Source organism: Epinephelus lanceolatus, chromosome 9 (assembly GCF_041903045.1).
Source record: "Epinephelus lanceolatus isolate andai-2023 chromosome 9, ASM4190304v1, whole genome shotgun sequence".
NCBI lineage: Eukaryota > Metazoa > Chordata > Actinopteri > Perciformes > Serranidae > Epinephelus > Epinephelus lanceolatus.
This window is the reverse complement of record NC_135742.1, coordinates 25,601,502-25,615,915: the sequence shown is the minus strand read 5'-3', so window position 1 is coordinate 25,615,915 and position 14,414 is coordinate 25,601,502. Positions and strand designations below refer to the sequence as shown.

The window sequence follows — 14,414 nt, the reverse complement described above, 5'->3', positions numbered from 1 at the left end:
ACAGCTCACTGGCCATGACGCATATACGTAGATGCCGCATTCAAACGGCTACGTCAACGCGGCCGCCATCTTGCCCAGGTGGAGCCGCGCTGCATGTATTTTTATTTATTTTTTATTAAACATGTTACACATCATTTACAAATGCACATAGTAGCCATCGTGCAAATTCAGAATGCATTCAACAAAATAAGCCAGGGGGTCATGACACAGAAAGGATTTTTTTTTTAAAAAAAGAAAGAAAATAGAAAATAAAAGGAAAAACAAGTATTCAAGGCATATTCAGACCAAAGTCCAGCAGTCACTCCAAGCATCAGATCAAGCATCATATCACAATCCAGCACCACATAAACTGTGTTCAAATACAGATTTTAAGTTGCCTAATGCATGTATGTCTATTGAGGCAGGAGACTATTTATGATTAAAATCATCACTCGCTGAATTCTCAACCGATTTTCATGCGGTTTGGTTTGTTACAATCGTCAGACATGTAGTTATGATACAGGATACTTAGTTAAATAAAAAATGCAGCTTTTCATACCAAAATATTTGATCTTATGTCAACAAAGTAACAGTAATAGTTCTACAACACATTTAAACTAAACTTTCCCCATATAATATTCTTTTTTCTTACTAGATGTACAATGCCCACCATGATGTCATTTAATTATTAATTTTGATTATAAATGTTTATTCACATTTTAAGTCACACAATGTGCAAAAAATAGTGTATCAGCAGGGTTGTGCCGAGCTGCAGTGTAGTTATACATTCTGATTAACAAATGTTGGTTTTGTACAAGTGAAAATAAATGACTTAGAGCTGCATGTTTACACAAAAGTTTGCTTTAATCTCATATGTACACTGCCTGGCCAAAAAAAAGTCGCCACCTGGATTTAACTAAGCAAATAGGTACGAGCCTCCTATTGGATAATTACTGCATGGGCGATTATCTTTCAGCTGGCAACAAGTTATTTAACCCCAACTGGTGCAATGAGTTGCTTCTCATTTCCTAAACAACCATGTCGAAAGACACATCCCGTGGTCGTGGAAAAGATGTTAGTCTGTTTGAGAAGGGTCAAATCATTGGCATGCATCAAGCAGAGAAAACATCTAAGGAGATTGCAGAAACTACTAAAATTGGGTTAAGAACTGTCCAACGCATTATTAAAAACTGGAAGGATAGTGGGGACCCATTGTCTTCAAGGAAGAAATGTGGCCGGAAAAAAATCCTCAATGATCGTGATCGGCGATCACTTAAACATTCGGTGAGATCAAATCGAAGAAAAACAACAGTAGAACTCAGGGCTATGTTTAATAGTGAAAGTAAGAGCATTTCCACATGCACAATGCGAAGGGAACTAAAGGGATTGGGACTGAACAGCTGTGTAGCCTTAAGAAAACCACTAATCAGTGAGGCTAACTGGAAAAAAAGGCTTCAATTTGCTAGGGAGCATAAAGATTGGACTCTGGAGCAATGGAAGAAGGTCATGTGGTCTGATGAGTCCAGATTTACCCTGTTCCAGAGTGATGGGCGCATCAGGGTAAGAAGAGAGGCAGATGAAGTGATGCACCCATCATGCCTAGTGCCTACTGTACAAGCCTGTGGGGGCAGTGTTATGATCTGGGGTTGCTGCAGTTGGTCAGGTCTAGGTTCAGCAACAGTATGTGCTCAAAGAATGAGGTCAGCTGACTACCTGAATATACTGAATGACCAGGTTATTCCATCAATGGATTTTTTCTTCCCTGATGGCACGGGCATATTCCAAGATGACAATGCCAGGATTCATCGGGCTCAAATTGTGAAAGACTGGTTCAGGGAGCATGAGACATCATTTTCACACATGGATTGGCCACCACAGAGTCCAGACCTTAACCCCATTGAGAATCTTTGGGATGTGCTGGAGAAGGCTTTGCGCAGCGGTCAGACTCTACCATCATCAATGCAAGATCTTGGTGAAAAATTAATGCAACACTGGATGGAAATAAATCTTGTGACATTGCAGAAGCTTATCGAAACAATGCCACAGCGAATGCGTGCCGTAATCAAAGCTAAAGGCGGTCCAATGAAATATTAGAGTGTATGACCTTTTTTTTGGTGGTGACTTTTTTTTTGGCCAGGCAGTGTATAACACCACAGTGCTCATGGGAGCCTGGACACAGAACTGTTTACATTATTAGGTCATATTTACAAAAAATATATACAGTGTACAGTAGTATTATTTTTAGGAGTCCTGGAGAAGGTTTTAGAGGATGTGAGAGAGTTTCAGGGTTCCTAGAAGATGTTTAGAGGTCCTAGAGGATGATTTAGAGGTCCTGGAGGACGTTTTATGGGTCCTGGAGGAAGTTTTAGGGGTCATACAGCAGCTTTTAGAGGTCATAGAGGAGCTTTGAGAGGTCCTAGAAGAAGTGTGCTGCAGTTCCTCTGTAAGCAGCTTTTTCTCTTTTAAATCCTGGAGCAGGGATTTCACTGTTTTAGTGTGCCTTCTTTCTCGATCCTTGGCATTTCGCAATTTTCTCTGCAATTCATCCACCCTCTCCTGTGCCTCAGTTAACTTCCGTTTAACATCAATCAGGTCAAGGGCATACTGATGATCCTGAAAAATATGAATGTAATTATATAATCATATATTTAAATAATTAATTTAAATGTATTGTCACTGTAACAGAAGCCCAGCTTCCCGCAAAGGTGTTTAACTACAAACTGTTTCACTCACTGAGGTTGACTCCTCCTGGTTGTCTGGTGGCTGAACCTGAACATCAGGACTTTGTAGAGCAGCTTGGGATGTCCTGGTTGACCTGGATGTACTGGGCACCTGGAGATAAAGTTAATTGTTTACCAGTAAGTCAAGAGGAACAATATCAAACTGTGTTTCTATTGTTAAGTTTAGTGGGCATTACATGTGTTAGATTATGTCATTATTTATACAGAAACTATTTCAATACTAACTTTGCAGTGATACTCGGGAAAATTGAATACAGAGGGAGTCACTCCGTCCCTTAAACGGACAGTCTGCCCAGTCCTGTCGAAGTCCTCAGGTCTGAAGTGACAGCTGCAGATGACTGAGGAGTCACTTGGAACAAAGTCCTTTCTCCTCACTGCTGCTACCCATGCCCGTCTCCTATCTGTGTTTTTTGGGAAACTACACACAAAATAAGTGTGTCAGAAAAACGCAGTTCCACATAATTTGTAGTTACAATTCAGGCCACAAGTTAACTACTAACATTATACTGCGTTATGTCACGTTGGTGCCATGAAACAGATAGTTGGAATAACACATACACCGACATAGCTGTTTGACAAAGCATCGTAATTTTATATTATACAAATGTTAACCTTTTTCTTCAAGTTGTGTGACATAGCGTTAGCTTAATTTGGCATTAGGACCAGATCAGGACAGTTACTTTACTTGATTAGCTTATAAGAAGGATCACTTTTTGATATATCCCATTAAACATGTTCGTAACAGTAAAATATTGTAAAACAACTTCTTACCTGTGGAATGTTATTCCCTTCTGCTTGGTTTTAACACTTCTCTCGTTCGTACACCCAAATGCAGAGCAAAAATGTGGCATTTTTGCAGAATCTGACACGGATCTGAACCAGTCAAAGCACCTAGGCAAGATGGCGGCGGTATTGACGCAGCCACAAGCCAGGGTGCGGCATGGGCTATGACGACCATGACGACGGCCGTGACGCGGGTCACATGACTGACTAAGATCACACTGGGAGGCCGTTTACACGTACACGGTGATTTTGATAAACGGAGACATCTTCCTTCGTTTGTGCCCTTCGTTTACACGCAAACGGAGATTTCTCCTCTGAAAACGAGTCTTTCTAAAAACTCCGGCCAGAGTGGAGATTTTGGAAAACTCCGGTTGCGCGTTTGCATGTAAACTGAGATAAACGCAGATAAACGGATTTATAGGCAGCCCACGTCACAGTATGCGCCGGAACTTGCGCCTGTGTAAAAAGTGCGACCTATGTTGCTATGGTGACAATGGATACATGGAAGGCTTGAGCTTCTCGTTACATTGCCACCTACAGGTTTGGCATGCTCTTGTGTATATATACACGGGTAAGTGTAAACGAAGATCTTTTTGAAAACGGAGACGGTGAAATGTCCGTTTATGAAAATAGCCGGCAACGTGTAAACGGCCTCTGGTACCGGAAGCCTTTTCTTATCAATTAATGTCATATTATCGATATCTCAAGCAATTGAATCGAACGCAACTGGACTTGGTTTTGTCTTATAAGACGTTTCACCTCTTATCCAAGAGGCTTCTTGACCTCCCCAGAGGTTAAATACCTGGGTTGTTTCCACACCAGTTTGTCAGACTAGTGCCAGCCTAGTCAGACAAACATGAACTGATAAAGCCTCTTGGATAAGAGGTGAAACGTATTCTAAGACAAAACCAAGTCCAGTTGCGTTCGATTCAATTGCCTTGAGATAACTATGACCTGGATGAATGAGAATATCCACAGGCATATTATCAATAATTTTGTACACATATCCATTAAAACATAAGATCATTAGGCCCACATAAATTATATTTATTGTGTTTTTGCAACAATATGCTTATGCTGTGACTTTCTCATCGCAAAGTAGCACTTTTTTATTTATTAATGGTATAAGATTTCTTTATGTTTTTAACAGAACCAGATGGTGCAATTTCATGGAAACATGATCGAGAAATGACAGAAATCGATTTTTAAGAAACCCAATAATCTGGGCACTGTTTATTTAGAAAATATTTCACAAACAATGCATGATTTAAAAATTATTAAAAATGGGTCATTCCATATCAACTCACATAGGACTTCCTGTTTATGTTATGGATTTTATTGAGAAAAAAAAGTGAAAACTTCTATTAAATTAATGGAACCTTGCAAAATCCTCCATTCCAAATACTTTTTTAAAAAAGTTATTTATTCTTTAAAATTGGACCTTAGAGCTAAACCATGCTGAACCAAGCCATTACAAGCTGTAATTTGGAAATGTCCTAAACCCAATGAAAAACAGACCCATTAGGTATCACACAGAGGTAGAAAACCCTGAAGTCAACATAGTACAAATATCTACCTATGGAGGTAAAACCACTGACTGTAGTATTATAGCAGGTGAAAACCATGAAAAAATGATTAAATCATGGAGTCATATAACATCTTTAAATTGTTAATGTTATGCAATAATTATTAACAAGTTTCAGGGAAATGAAAATAACCATTCTGGGGAAAGATATCTCATCTCAAAATATCTTATAAAGTGTGGTTTATTTTATTTTTTTTTAGCTCTGAAGCTATATTTAGCCAGATCTGTGGCACTCAGTTTTTATGCATACAAATTGACTGATGTGATGGAAATACATTAACACTAAACAGAATCCAAATTTGTTTGCACTAAGTAAAAACTAGTGGAGATATTAATTTTTTGAGAACTAAAGAAAAAAAATGTATTTGATTACTAAAAAGTAAAGTAAAAAAAGTAAAACAGTTAGCATGGAATGACCCAAATTATTTAAGTCATGATTAAGACATTTGCTTTCACAGTGACATTAAATTACAGCATCTGTATCAATAATCATACTCAGTGATCTCTCCAAAGAAAAGTGGTGTCCTGTAGCAACATTTTAATGCCAATAACTCAATGAGAAATCAAAATTGAAAAAAGTGGAATTTACATTTTCACATATTTATCTGCAAAAACCTAAAATCAGATAATCTAATGCAGAAGCTTCTTCTTTACAACAGCAAGATTGTAAAGTTATTGTTCATATTGCCTCACATTAAAAGCTCTGTTAAACATTATGTGCTTTAATTATGCAAATAGTGCAATACTGTTATATTGCAATACTTTATGAATATTATTGCAAGAATCCATAAAATGACTATTGTGCTCATAAAAGTCATGTCCCGCTGCATTAAAATATAATTTCCCTTTGTCAAAACTTCAAACAGCTGGCAGAATTTACACTGATTATGTCACTTTTATATACAGCATATTAACAATTAAGGAGTCCATGTGACTTTTATGGGCTTGAATGCCCAAGTATCAGGTTGGCCCATGTGTATCAGGTCTTTGTAAGGTGAAGTACTCCACTGGAAGGGTGGCACCTGGTCCCATGTTGGCCCGCTCACTGCCAGCATACCATAGTCCCGAAACATCCCAAAGGAGGTCATCTGCGCAGGAACACACACAGTGCATCAGATTTAGCAAACATCTCTTTAACATATCACAGTCAGTTTCATTTGAGACAAACACACAGAAAAGATTTGAGAGAGATGGCAGGAAATTAAATGAGAAACATCAAAACCTTCATGTCTGTTCCTCCATGTGACCTCTGCTTTAAAGCGCCAAATGGATATGTTCCATTAGCTGGGTTCAAGTCTGAACGGGCTGAGATTGCATTCTCTCCATTCCCAGGTGGATCACAGCCTTCACACTTTGACAGAGGGTCTTCCTTAAAGTTATTATACCTGAGAAGAGACACAGCATCTCATAAATACATGTTCGTCATTAGCATATAAAAAAATTAAATCTATTGACTAAGTTTATTTGTACCTCATAAGGCGGACCATTGAGTCCACATCCGTGACAGCTGTCTGGTTTCTCCTGAATATCTGAGCCCGAGGATTCTGGTCCAGAGAGAACCACGGGCCGAACTTCTCAACCAGCTCATTGCAGCCACTGGCATTGAATATTTCCTCATAGTACCTGCATATGAGCACATTGATTCCTCTTTAAAACTTGTTTCAGTTTGAGTTTAAAATGACCCCAGTCAGGATCCAGTCTAGTCATGAATTAATAATCTGGTACTTACTGTTTTATGGTGTTTTGTTATATTATAGTCTGTGTCTTGTCCAAAACATCCACCCATCACATACACCGTAAATAAACTTAATTATTTACATTAGAACAAAGGCAATTTACATTTCCACTTTTCTTATCGAGAAGAGGAAAGGAAGTTACACATTAATGGTGTCATACAAAGTCTGTTCATTATGGGGCTATAAATTCGATCCATTTATTCCAGACTTTGTTCTTCTGGATCCTCAAAAAGAAAGTCAACTTCTCAAATTAAATACAAGTAGTTCTAAAATTATTCCATACCAAAGTAGGTGGTACTAGGTTTGGCCACCTTCTATTGATTGATTTTTTACTTGTTGCCAAAAGGGGCTGTGGCAGCTTTGTATCCCTCCTCTGTTTCAAAAACAAAACATAGCCCAAAAAAAGAATCTCCAAGTTCATGGGGTATTTGAGTTTTAAACAATGTGCTTAATGATTCCTGGATGCCCCTCCAGTATAATCTCAGTTTGGGACAGACTGAAAATATATAAAAGTGATATGCTTCCACTGAGCCATATTATCTCCAGCACATCAGTCTTGTATTCTTGTATTTTCCTTGCGCAGGGTCTTAAAATAGAGTGTTATGTATTTTAAAGGCCCATGCTGTAGTGTGTGGCATTGTTTCATGACACTTGTTTCATATACAAATAAACATTAAATAGATATACAGTACAGGCCAAAAGTTTGGACACACCTTCTCATTCAATGCGTTTTCTTTATTTTCATGACTATTTACATTGTAGATTCTCACTGAAGGCATCAAAACTATGAATGAACACATGTGGAGTTATGTACTTAACAAAAAAAGGTGAAATAACTGAAAACATGTTTTATATTCTAGTTTCTTCAAAATAGCCACCCTTTGCTCTGATTACTGCTTTGCACACTCTTGACATTCTCTCGATGAGCTTCAAGAGGTAGTCACCTGAAATGGTTTTCCAACAGTCTTGAAGGAGTTCCCAGAGGTGTTTAGCACTTGTTGGCCCCTTTGCCTTCACTCTGCGGTCCAGCTCACCCCAAACCATCTCGATTGGGTTCAGGTCCGGTGACTGTGGAGGCCAGGTCATCTGCCGCAGCACTCCATCACTCTCCTTCTTGGTCAAATAGCCCTTACACAGCCTGGAGGTGTGTTTGGGGTCATTGTCCTGTTGAAAAATAAATGATCGTCCAACTAAACGCAAACCAGATGGGATGGCATGTCGCTGCAGGATGCTGTGGTAGCCATGCTGGTTCAGTGTGCCTTCAATTTTGAATAAATCCCCAACATTGTCACCAGCAAAACACCCCCACACCATCACACCTCCTCCTCCATGCTTCACAGTGGGAACCAGGCATGTGGAATCCATCCGTTCACCTTTTCTGTGTCTCACAAAGACACAGCGGTTGGAACCAAAGATCTCAAATTTGGACTCATCAGACCAAAGCACAGATTTCCACTGGTCTAATGTCCATTCCTTGTGTTTCTTGGCCCAAACAAATCTCTTCTGCTTGTTGCCTCTCCTTAGCAGTGGGTTCCTAGCAGCTATTTGACCATGAAGGCCTGATTCGTGCAGTCTCCTCTTAACAGTTGTTCTAGAGATGGGTCTGCTGCTAGAACTCTGTGTGGCATTCATCTGGTCTCTGATCTGAGCTGCTGTTAACTTGCGATTTCTGAGGCTGGTGACTCGGATGAACTTATCCTCAGAAGCAGAGGTGACTCTTGGTCTTCCTTTCCTGGGTCGGTCCCCATGTGTGCCAGTTTCGTTGTAGCGCTTGATGGTTTTTGCGACTCCACTTGGAGACACATTTAAAGTTTTTGCAATTTTCCGGACTGACTGACCTTCATTTCTTAAAGTAATGATGGCCACTCGTTTTTCTTTAGTTAGCTGATTGGTTCTTGCCATAATATGAATTTTAACAGTTGTCCAATAGGGCTGTCGGCTGTGTATTAACCTGACTTCTGCACAACACAACTGATGGTCCCAACCCCATTGATAAAGCAAGAAATTCCACTAATTAACCCTGATAAGGCACACCTGTGAAGTGGAAACCATTTCAGGTGACTACCTCTTGAAGCTCATGGAGAGAATGCCAAGAGTGTGCAAAGCAGTAATCAGAGCAAAGGGTGGCTATTTTGAAGAAACTAGAATATAAAACATGTTTTCAGTTATTTCACCTTTTTTTGTTAAGTACATAACTCCACATGTGTTCATTCATAGTTTTGATGCCTTCAGTGAGAATCTACAATGTAAATAGTCATGAAAATAAAGAAAACGCATTGAATGAGAAGGTGTGTCCAAACTTTTGGCCTGTACTGTATGAAAAAAAGACAGTTTTACATATACCAGAATCAGACTACAAGTAATCTATAATATACGTTAACATGAATCTTTTAAACTGGATACTTACGGTATGTTGAAGCTTGCCCAGTAACCTTTCTCCAGCAGTTCCTGAGTTTTATCACTGTAAACAACTAGTCCCCTGCAGCATTAGAAAGGCTTATTTTAAGTGACAGGTTTAGAAGTCAGAAATATAAATACTGAAATAATCTTGTGTTCTGATTAAAGATTGGATGCAAAGACTTACGGAATCTGCTCCAGCACAACAAAGAGGTCCTCTTTAATGTCAGTCTTCCCTGGAGTGAAGTGCTTATAGTCCACAATCATCCACTGGTTGTTATACCTACAAAGCCCACAAACACAAACACAGTCAAAAGTGAGCACACAACCTTTAACCTACTAACATTTCAGTTAACTGTATGCAGCTGATTCAGCATTTCACAGCAGTCAACTGACTTTTCATGCGACTCCTGAATATAAAGTGTTTTTCTGCTTCCTTTACTCAAATCAATCCACACTGCAGTAGAGTCACAGAAAATCATATGTAATTTTGTCATCAACAGGAATATTGAACACAGGACAAAAGGCAGCAGACAACAGAAACTGGATTACATTAAAACAAAGTAGTGATAATGAAGGTTAAAAAGTCATGAGAGCCAGTTTCTTCCTGATGTGTAAAACTCACGTTCCACTGTTGTACTTCCTGAATAGGTCGGCCCACTCCTTGCCTGTAGCAGCCAGTCGGTTAGCCACAATGTTCCTCAGCCACTCCATGACAGTTCCCGTGGGCTGAACGAACTTCCACAGAGCAGGGTTACTGTTCCCGATGGTGGTTTCCAAAGTAACCTGGAGACACAAGACAGATAAAGAACAAGAAACTCTTTCTAGCATTACTGAATTTGTAACCAAAAGTAAAATAATGAACACATTTAAATCCTGTAGTTTGTTCTTAACACTCAAGTCTGTTACGCCAAGTACAGCTAGATCTCACCAAACCACTGCTGATGATATAAAAGTCGTCTCCAGAGAAGATCGATCCAGGATAAGATGAGAAGGCCTGAGTTCCTCCAGGTATAAGATCCTCATCTGGAAAAAAAAAAAAAAATCAAGCACAGAGTAATCTGAATACATGTTACAGACAGCAACAACACTGCAAGTTCATTACCGCAGCTTCAAACTTGGTTACAAATTCGGATTTTTAAAAAGAGGCCCTGAATATCAAGCAAGAGCCAGAAGCCATTTAGCTTAGCATAGCAAAAAGACTGGAAACGGGGCAGGGAGCAGCTAGCCTGGCTAACAGTTACAGCCAGCACCTTTGTAGCTCACTAATAAACACATAACAGATAATAGAGTTGCGGTTTTATGCGCTGGACTTTTTCCTGAATCTTGTCACGATGAGTTAGCCAAGCAACCAACTGAGGTCTCTTAAAAGTCAAGATGGTCTGTGCCTTCCAATACCTGTACTACCATACTATTAAGTATGCCACGATGAGACTTTGTGTGTCCCAATACATAATATGACAAATGCAGTATGCCAAAAACACCAGGATGTCCTACTGCATCCGGCCGCATTTTGCAGAGGGCAAGGCTGCATGCTTGTCAGCTATTCTGACCCACAATCCTCTGCACAGCAGAAGATACATCACAACGACTGAGCCACAAACAGATGACAGCTTGTTGACAGCTGGCAGAAACTGCAGTGATGGATAACAGTGCATTCAGGTGACTGATGACCAGATGAATAGTAATAGCAGGAATATTAATTGTTTAAATGAACAAAAAACCATGAAGACCACCAACAAACAAAGGACATAACTATAAAAATACAATAACAGAGAAATACAGGTAATTTTCTGTTGTGAATATGTTAGAGTCTTATATCTTTAAAGTTAAAACTACATAAACTATATACATAGCAAAGTAACAACAGCAGAGCTCTTTGATTTGACCTCTGTCTCTGGCGAGCTCAGCAAATGGTATTTCGTTTTATCTACAAGATAACAGATATATGAGCAGGAGGGTCATAGTTCAAAGCTCAATGTTTTGACGAAATAATATGTCCTGGTTATGTCCTGGTTACTGTACAAGAACAGGACTGGCATTGATATTTTCATGTAACTTGTGTGAAGAAAGCAAATAAGCAAATTTTCCTATAATGGTGAACTCTTCATTTAATGTAAGTAATGAGGGACTCAGGAAAGGAAGTAAGGATGATCAGGAGACACACTTGCATCAGTAGTCTACCTGAAGGAGAAACTCTGAAGGCAAACATGTATTTCTTCATGATGCGCAGCATGGCCTGGTAGTTGTTCCAGGTGTCATGTGACACCAGCAGTTCCTTATTGTTCGGCAGCAGCTTAATGAGAGCAGAACAGGAGCCAGATCCAAGAGGTCGAGTTTGGCTGGATTTGTTGAGAGCCGATTCCAAGTCCTCCAGATCTCCACCCAACTGGAAAAGTCTGGTTGTGAAGAGTAGCAGTAAAGAGTGTGAGACAACAACAATTATGATCTCAAGAACTGTGAAGAAACATGTTTGATTGATTACAAATGGAGATAGCCACTTACAGGAAGCCAAATGGGTTGAGGGAGAATGACCCTATTGGAAACGACAGCTCGTCATTGTAGCTATCCTCGAGACCTTTTAGCTGCAGCAGTGCCAGACGCACCTAAGGAGCAGAAACAGATTATGAAACATGTTATTTCAGGCCTTTCTGTATCGATGCAAGGGATTTTATTCATCCTACAAATGCTCATAACGTACCTGGTACCAGTAGGGAGAGCTTGGCTGCTTCTCTATTTGCTCCTGAACCCACTGCAGATTGGTTGTGATGAAAGCCTTAAGGCGCTGGCAGTAAGCAGACTCAGACGTGAAGGGCCCACAGTAATTCACGAGAGTGTTCATCCAGTGCTTATAGATGAGCTAAAACAAACATACACCAGGTCTTTAGATTAAATCAAACATAGAATAAGTAAATACAACATTCTGGCTGCTTGGTAAGTAGAGCACAAACAGGCCTGAGGACTGACCTGAGAAGTGAGAGCAGCCTCCACTGCGCCAGCAGCATAAGCCTGGATACTGTCATTGTACTGACTGCTGGTAGTGATCTCCAGGAAGGACCAGCTGAAAAAAGAGAACATGTGAACACTGATGTTTAATTACTCATCTATCATTCTGTTGTTACACCCTCTGTTGTTGTAATTTCCAATACTCAAGTCTTATTTTCTTTTTCAAATGATTGTCAGCTGATCAGCGTTGCCTATTCTGTGTTATGCAGCTTATTTTCTCTATGTCCTTGTGTCCAGTGTCTGTTTTTATTTAACCAACTGATGCATTTATTGATTTTTACCACTATTAATTTGCACAGAGGCCGTTATAGGCGTATGGTTATCTTAACCTCTCCTGTCACAGTTTACTGTTACTTGTTTTTATGCTATTTGTAGAAGCACAAAACAGATTAGAATAAAATTTAGAGCTGAAAGAATTAGCTGTTTGTTCAGTCAACAACAGAACTTAAGCTGGCAATTATTTTAATGGTCAGCAGGTTAAAATAATGTAGCTCATTTATCAAAGGCAAATGACTGATTGTTATATCATTGTAAATTTAATATTTTTTGGGTTGGTTGGATAAAACACTCACATGAAGAGTTCACTTTAGGTTCTACTGATTGAAACATTTTCATTATGTTATAGATTAGACAAGGTATCACTTATAAAATAATGAAAATTTGTATATTATGTACATAAGTAAAAAGACAACAGAGGACCATGCACTGGAGATGTAATAACCAGATGCTGTGTTTTCACTGCTTTATGTCTGGAGCATTCACTTTGTATGTTGATTTTAATATGGCTCAGCTTGTTTGTGCCCTTCTATTGTAATTTAATTGATTTAAAACATTTTAATGGCCTTTTTTTGGATGAATATCCTCTCTTGGTATTGTAATATTTAGTATGTATTTACGTGTGTGTGTCATTATTTTTTCAGTATGATGGTCCAGTATGATTGTTGGTCAGTTTGTGTATGTAATGTTGTTTTAGAGGTAAAAATTAAATATGAAAAAAAAAAAAAAAAAAAAAAATCGTTCTAGTATGCATTTACTTGTGTCATTATTCATATATACACACACACACACACACACACACACACACACACACACACATATATATATATATATATATATATATATATGTGTGTGTGTGTGTGCACACATATTTTTATTATGTTTTACTACCAATGATATGTTGATATGTTATAATAGGTTTTAGGGGTGGGCAATATGGCCCTAAAATAATATCCCCATATTTCAGGGTATTTCTGCGATAACAAAAGTCTTGACTTTATGACAAATTCGGGGGGAAAAAATTATTATTAATTTAAGGAACAAAAATAAATGATATAGTTTAACATTTCAGTTTGCCTTCAAAATTCAGTAAAAAATAAAAATAATTACATCATTTCATTGGTCTGTATACAACAACAGTAACTCAGAGTGATATTCAGATTCTGTATACAATATTAAAAGTTCAACAATATAAAATCTACCACAAATTACACATTTAAAAAGCTCCCAAATTAAAACAAACCGGTAATATTGTGAAGGAGATGACATGGCACACCCCCATTAGGTCTTAGTAGGCTATATGGCACGATCACTATTTCACATGCATGTTGAATTACATTTACGAAATTACATTTCGTGCACAAATTGAAAAGTTTAAGTATCTAATATGCTGCAGTTGCTTTGTCTGTCATATGAGCTGGTTTAGCTGGCAGAGATTCACAGGCCGTAAAAGATAAAAGGATTTTTTATATATATATATATTTTGACCTAAACAAAATCCATCCGCTTTACAGTCCACCCAGATAAAAGGACCTACATGATGAAGACCTGCATTCAACTCACCCTGACGTTTCTATGTCATCAGTAAAGATCGCCCAGGCCACAAAATCTGCTCGGTATCCCTCAATGACCGACAGCTGTCCGCTTTGTTTGTCAATCACAGCGGTTCGTATTTCAGCTCCAACAGACTCACACATGAAACACAACCCGGATAAAAGAGCTAAAACGTTTAAAAATATTTTATAACGTCCACCAGCAGACGTCCTGTTTGGTCTGGACGCCATGTTCACATGAAGAAGTCACATGATAACATTGGGTGACTGGTCACCTGACAGCCAGGGAGGGTTTCAAAATAAAATACCCATGTTTTTTACTCAATATGTCAGTGGCTTACACAAACACACAACATGA

The 14,414-nt window shown here is 38.8% G+C and overlaps 2 protein-coding genes across 2 annotated transcripts; both read right to left on the bottom strand.

The window, feature by feature from the left end:
- Nucleotides 1-199: 199 nt before the first annotated feature.
- On the bottom strand, nt 200-3,916 carry LOC117253081 (THAP domain-containing protein 6-like). The gene is made up of 4 exons (XM_033620428.2): nt 3,492-3,916; nt 2,946-3,138; nt 2,713-2,811; nt 200-2,592 (listed from the first exon to the last, which is right to left on the bottom strand). Exons 1-4 carry the CDS (start codon nt 3,569-3,571, stop codon nt 2,242-2,244), a joined length of 723 nt encoding a protein of 240 aa, XP_033476319.2. The 5' UTR covers nt 3,572-3,916; the 3' UTR covers nt 200-2,241.
- A 1,690-nt stretch (nt 3,917-5,606) lies between these two features.
- plbd2 (phospholipase B domain containing 2) lies at nt 5,607-14,314 on the bottom strand. The gene is made up of 12 exons (XM_033619785.2): nt 14,067-14,314; nt 12,189-12,282; nt 11,923-12,081; nt 11,727-11,827; nt 11,406-11,620; nt 10,153-10,247; nt 9,847-10,007; nt 9,409-9,504; nt 9,232-9,303; nt 6,559-6,711; nt 6,311-6,473; nt 5,607-6,176 (listed from the first exon to the last, which is right to left on the bottom strand). The coding sequence occupies exons 1-12, from the start codon at nt 14,285-14,287 to the stop codon at nt 6,006-6,008; spliced, it is 1,701 nt and encodes a 566-aa protein (XP_033475676.1). The 5' UTR covers nt 14,288-14,314; the 3' UTR covers nt 5,607-6,005.
- Nucleotides 14,315-14,414: the final 100 nt, after the last annotated feature.

What these genes read in the sequence shown, in the direction of transcription:
- LOC117253081 (XM_033620428.2), bottom strand. Translation starts at nt 3,571, where the DNA reads ATGCCACATTTTTGCTCTGCATTTGGGTGTACGAACGAGAGAAGTGTT. An exon ending in AAGGGAATAACATTCCACAG is followed by an intron (nt 3,139 to 3,491) that starts GTAAGAAGTTGT and finishes TTTTGTGTGTAG; the next exon opens with TTTCCCAAAAAACACAGATA. An exon ending in ACCAGGAGGAGTCAACCTCA is followed by an intron (nt 2,593 to 2,712) that starts GTGAGTGAAACA and finishes CATATTTTTCAG; the next exon opens with GATCATCAGTATGCCCTTGA.
- plbd2 (XM_033619785.2), bottom strand. Translation starts at nt 14,287, where the DNA reads ATGGCGTCCAGACCAAACAGGACGTCTGCTGGTGGACGTTATAAAATA. An exon ending in ATATCATCAGCAGTGGTTTG is followed by an intron (nt 10,008 to 10,152) that starts GTGAGATCTAGC and finishes TTGTGTCTCCAG; the next exon opens with GTTACTTTGGAAACCACCAT. An exon ending in ATGGAGGAACAGACATGAAG is followed by an intron (nt 6,177 to 6,310) that starts GTTTTGATGTTT and finishes GTTCCTGCGCAG; the next exon opens with ATGACCTCCTTTGGGATGTT.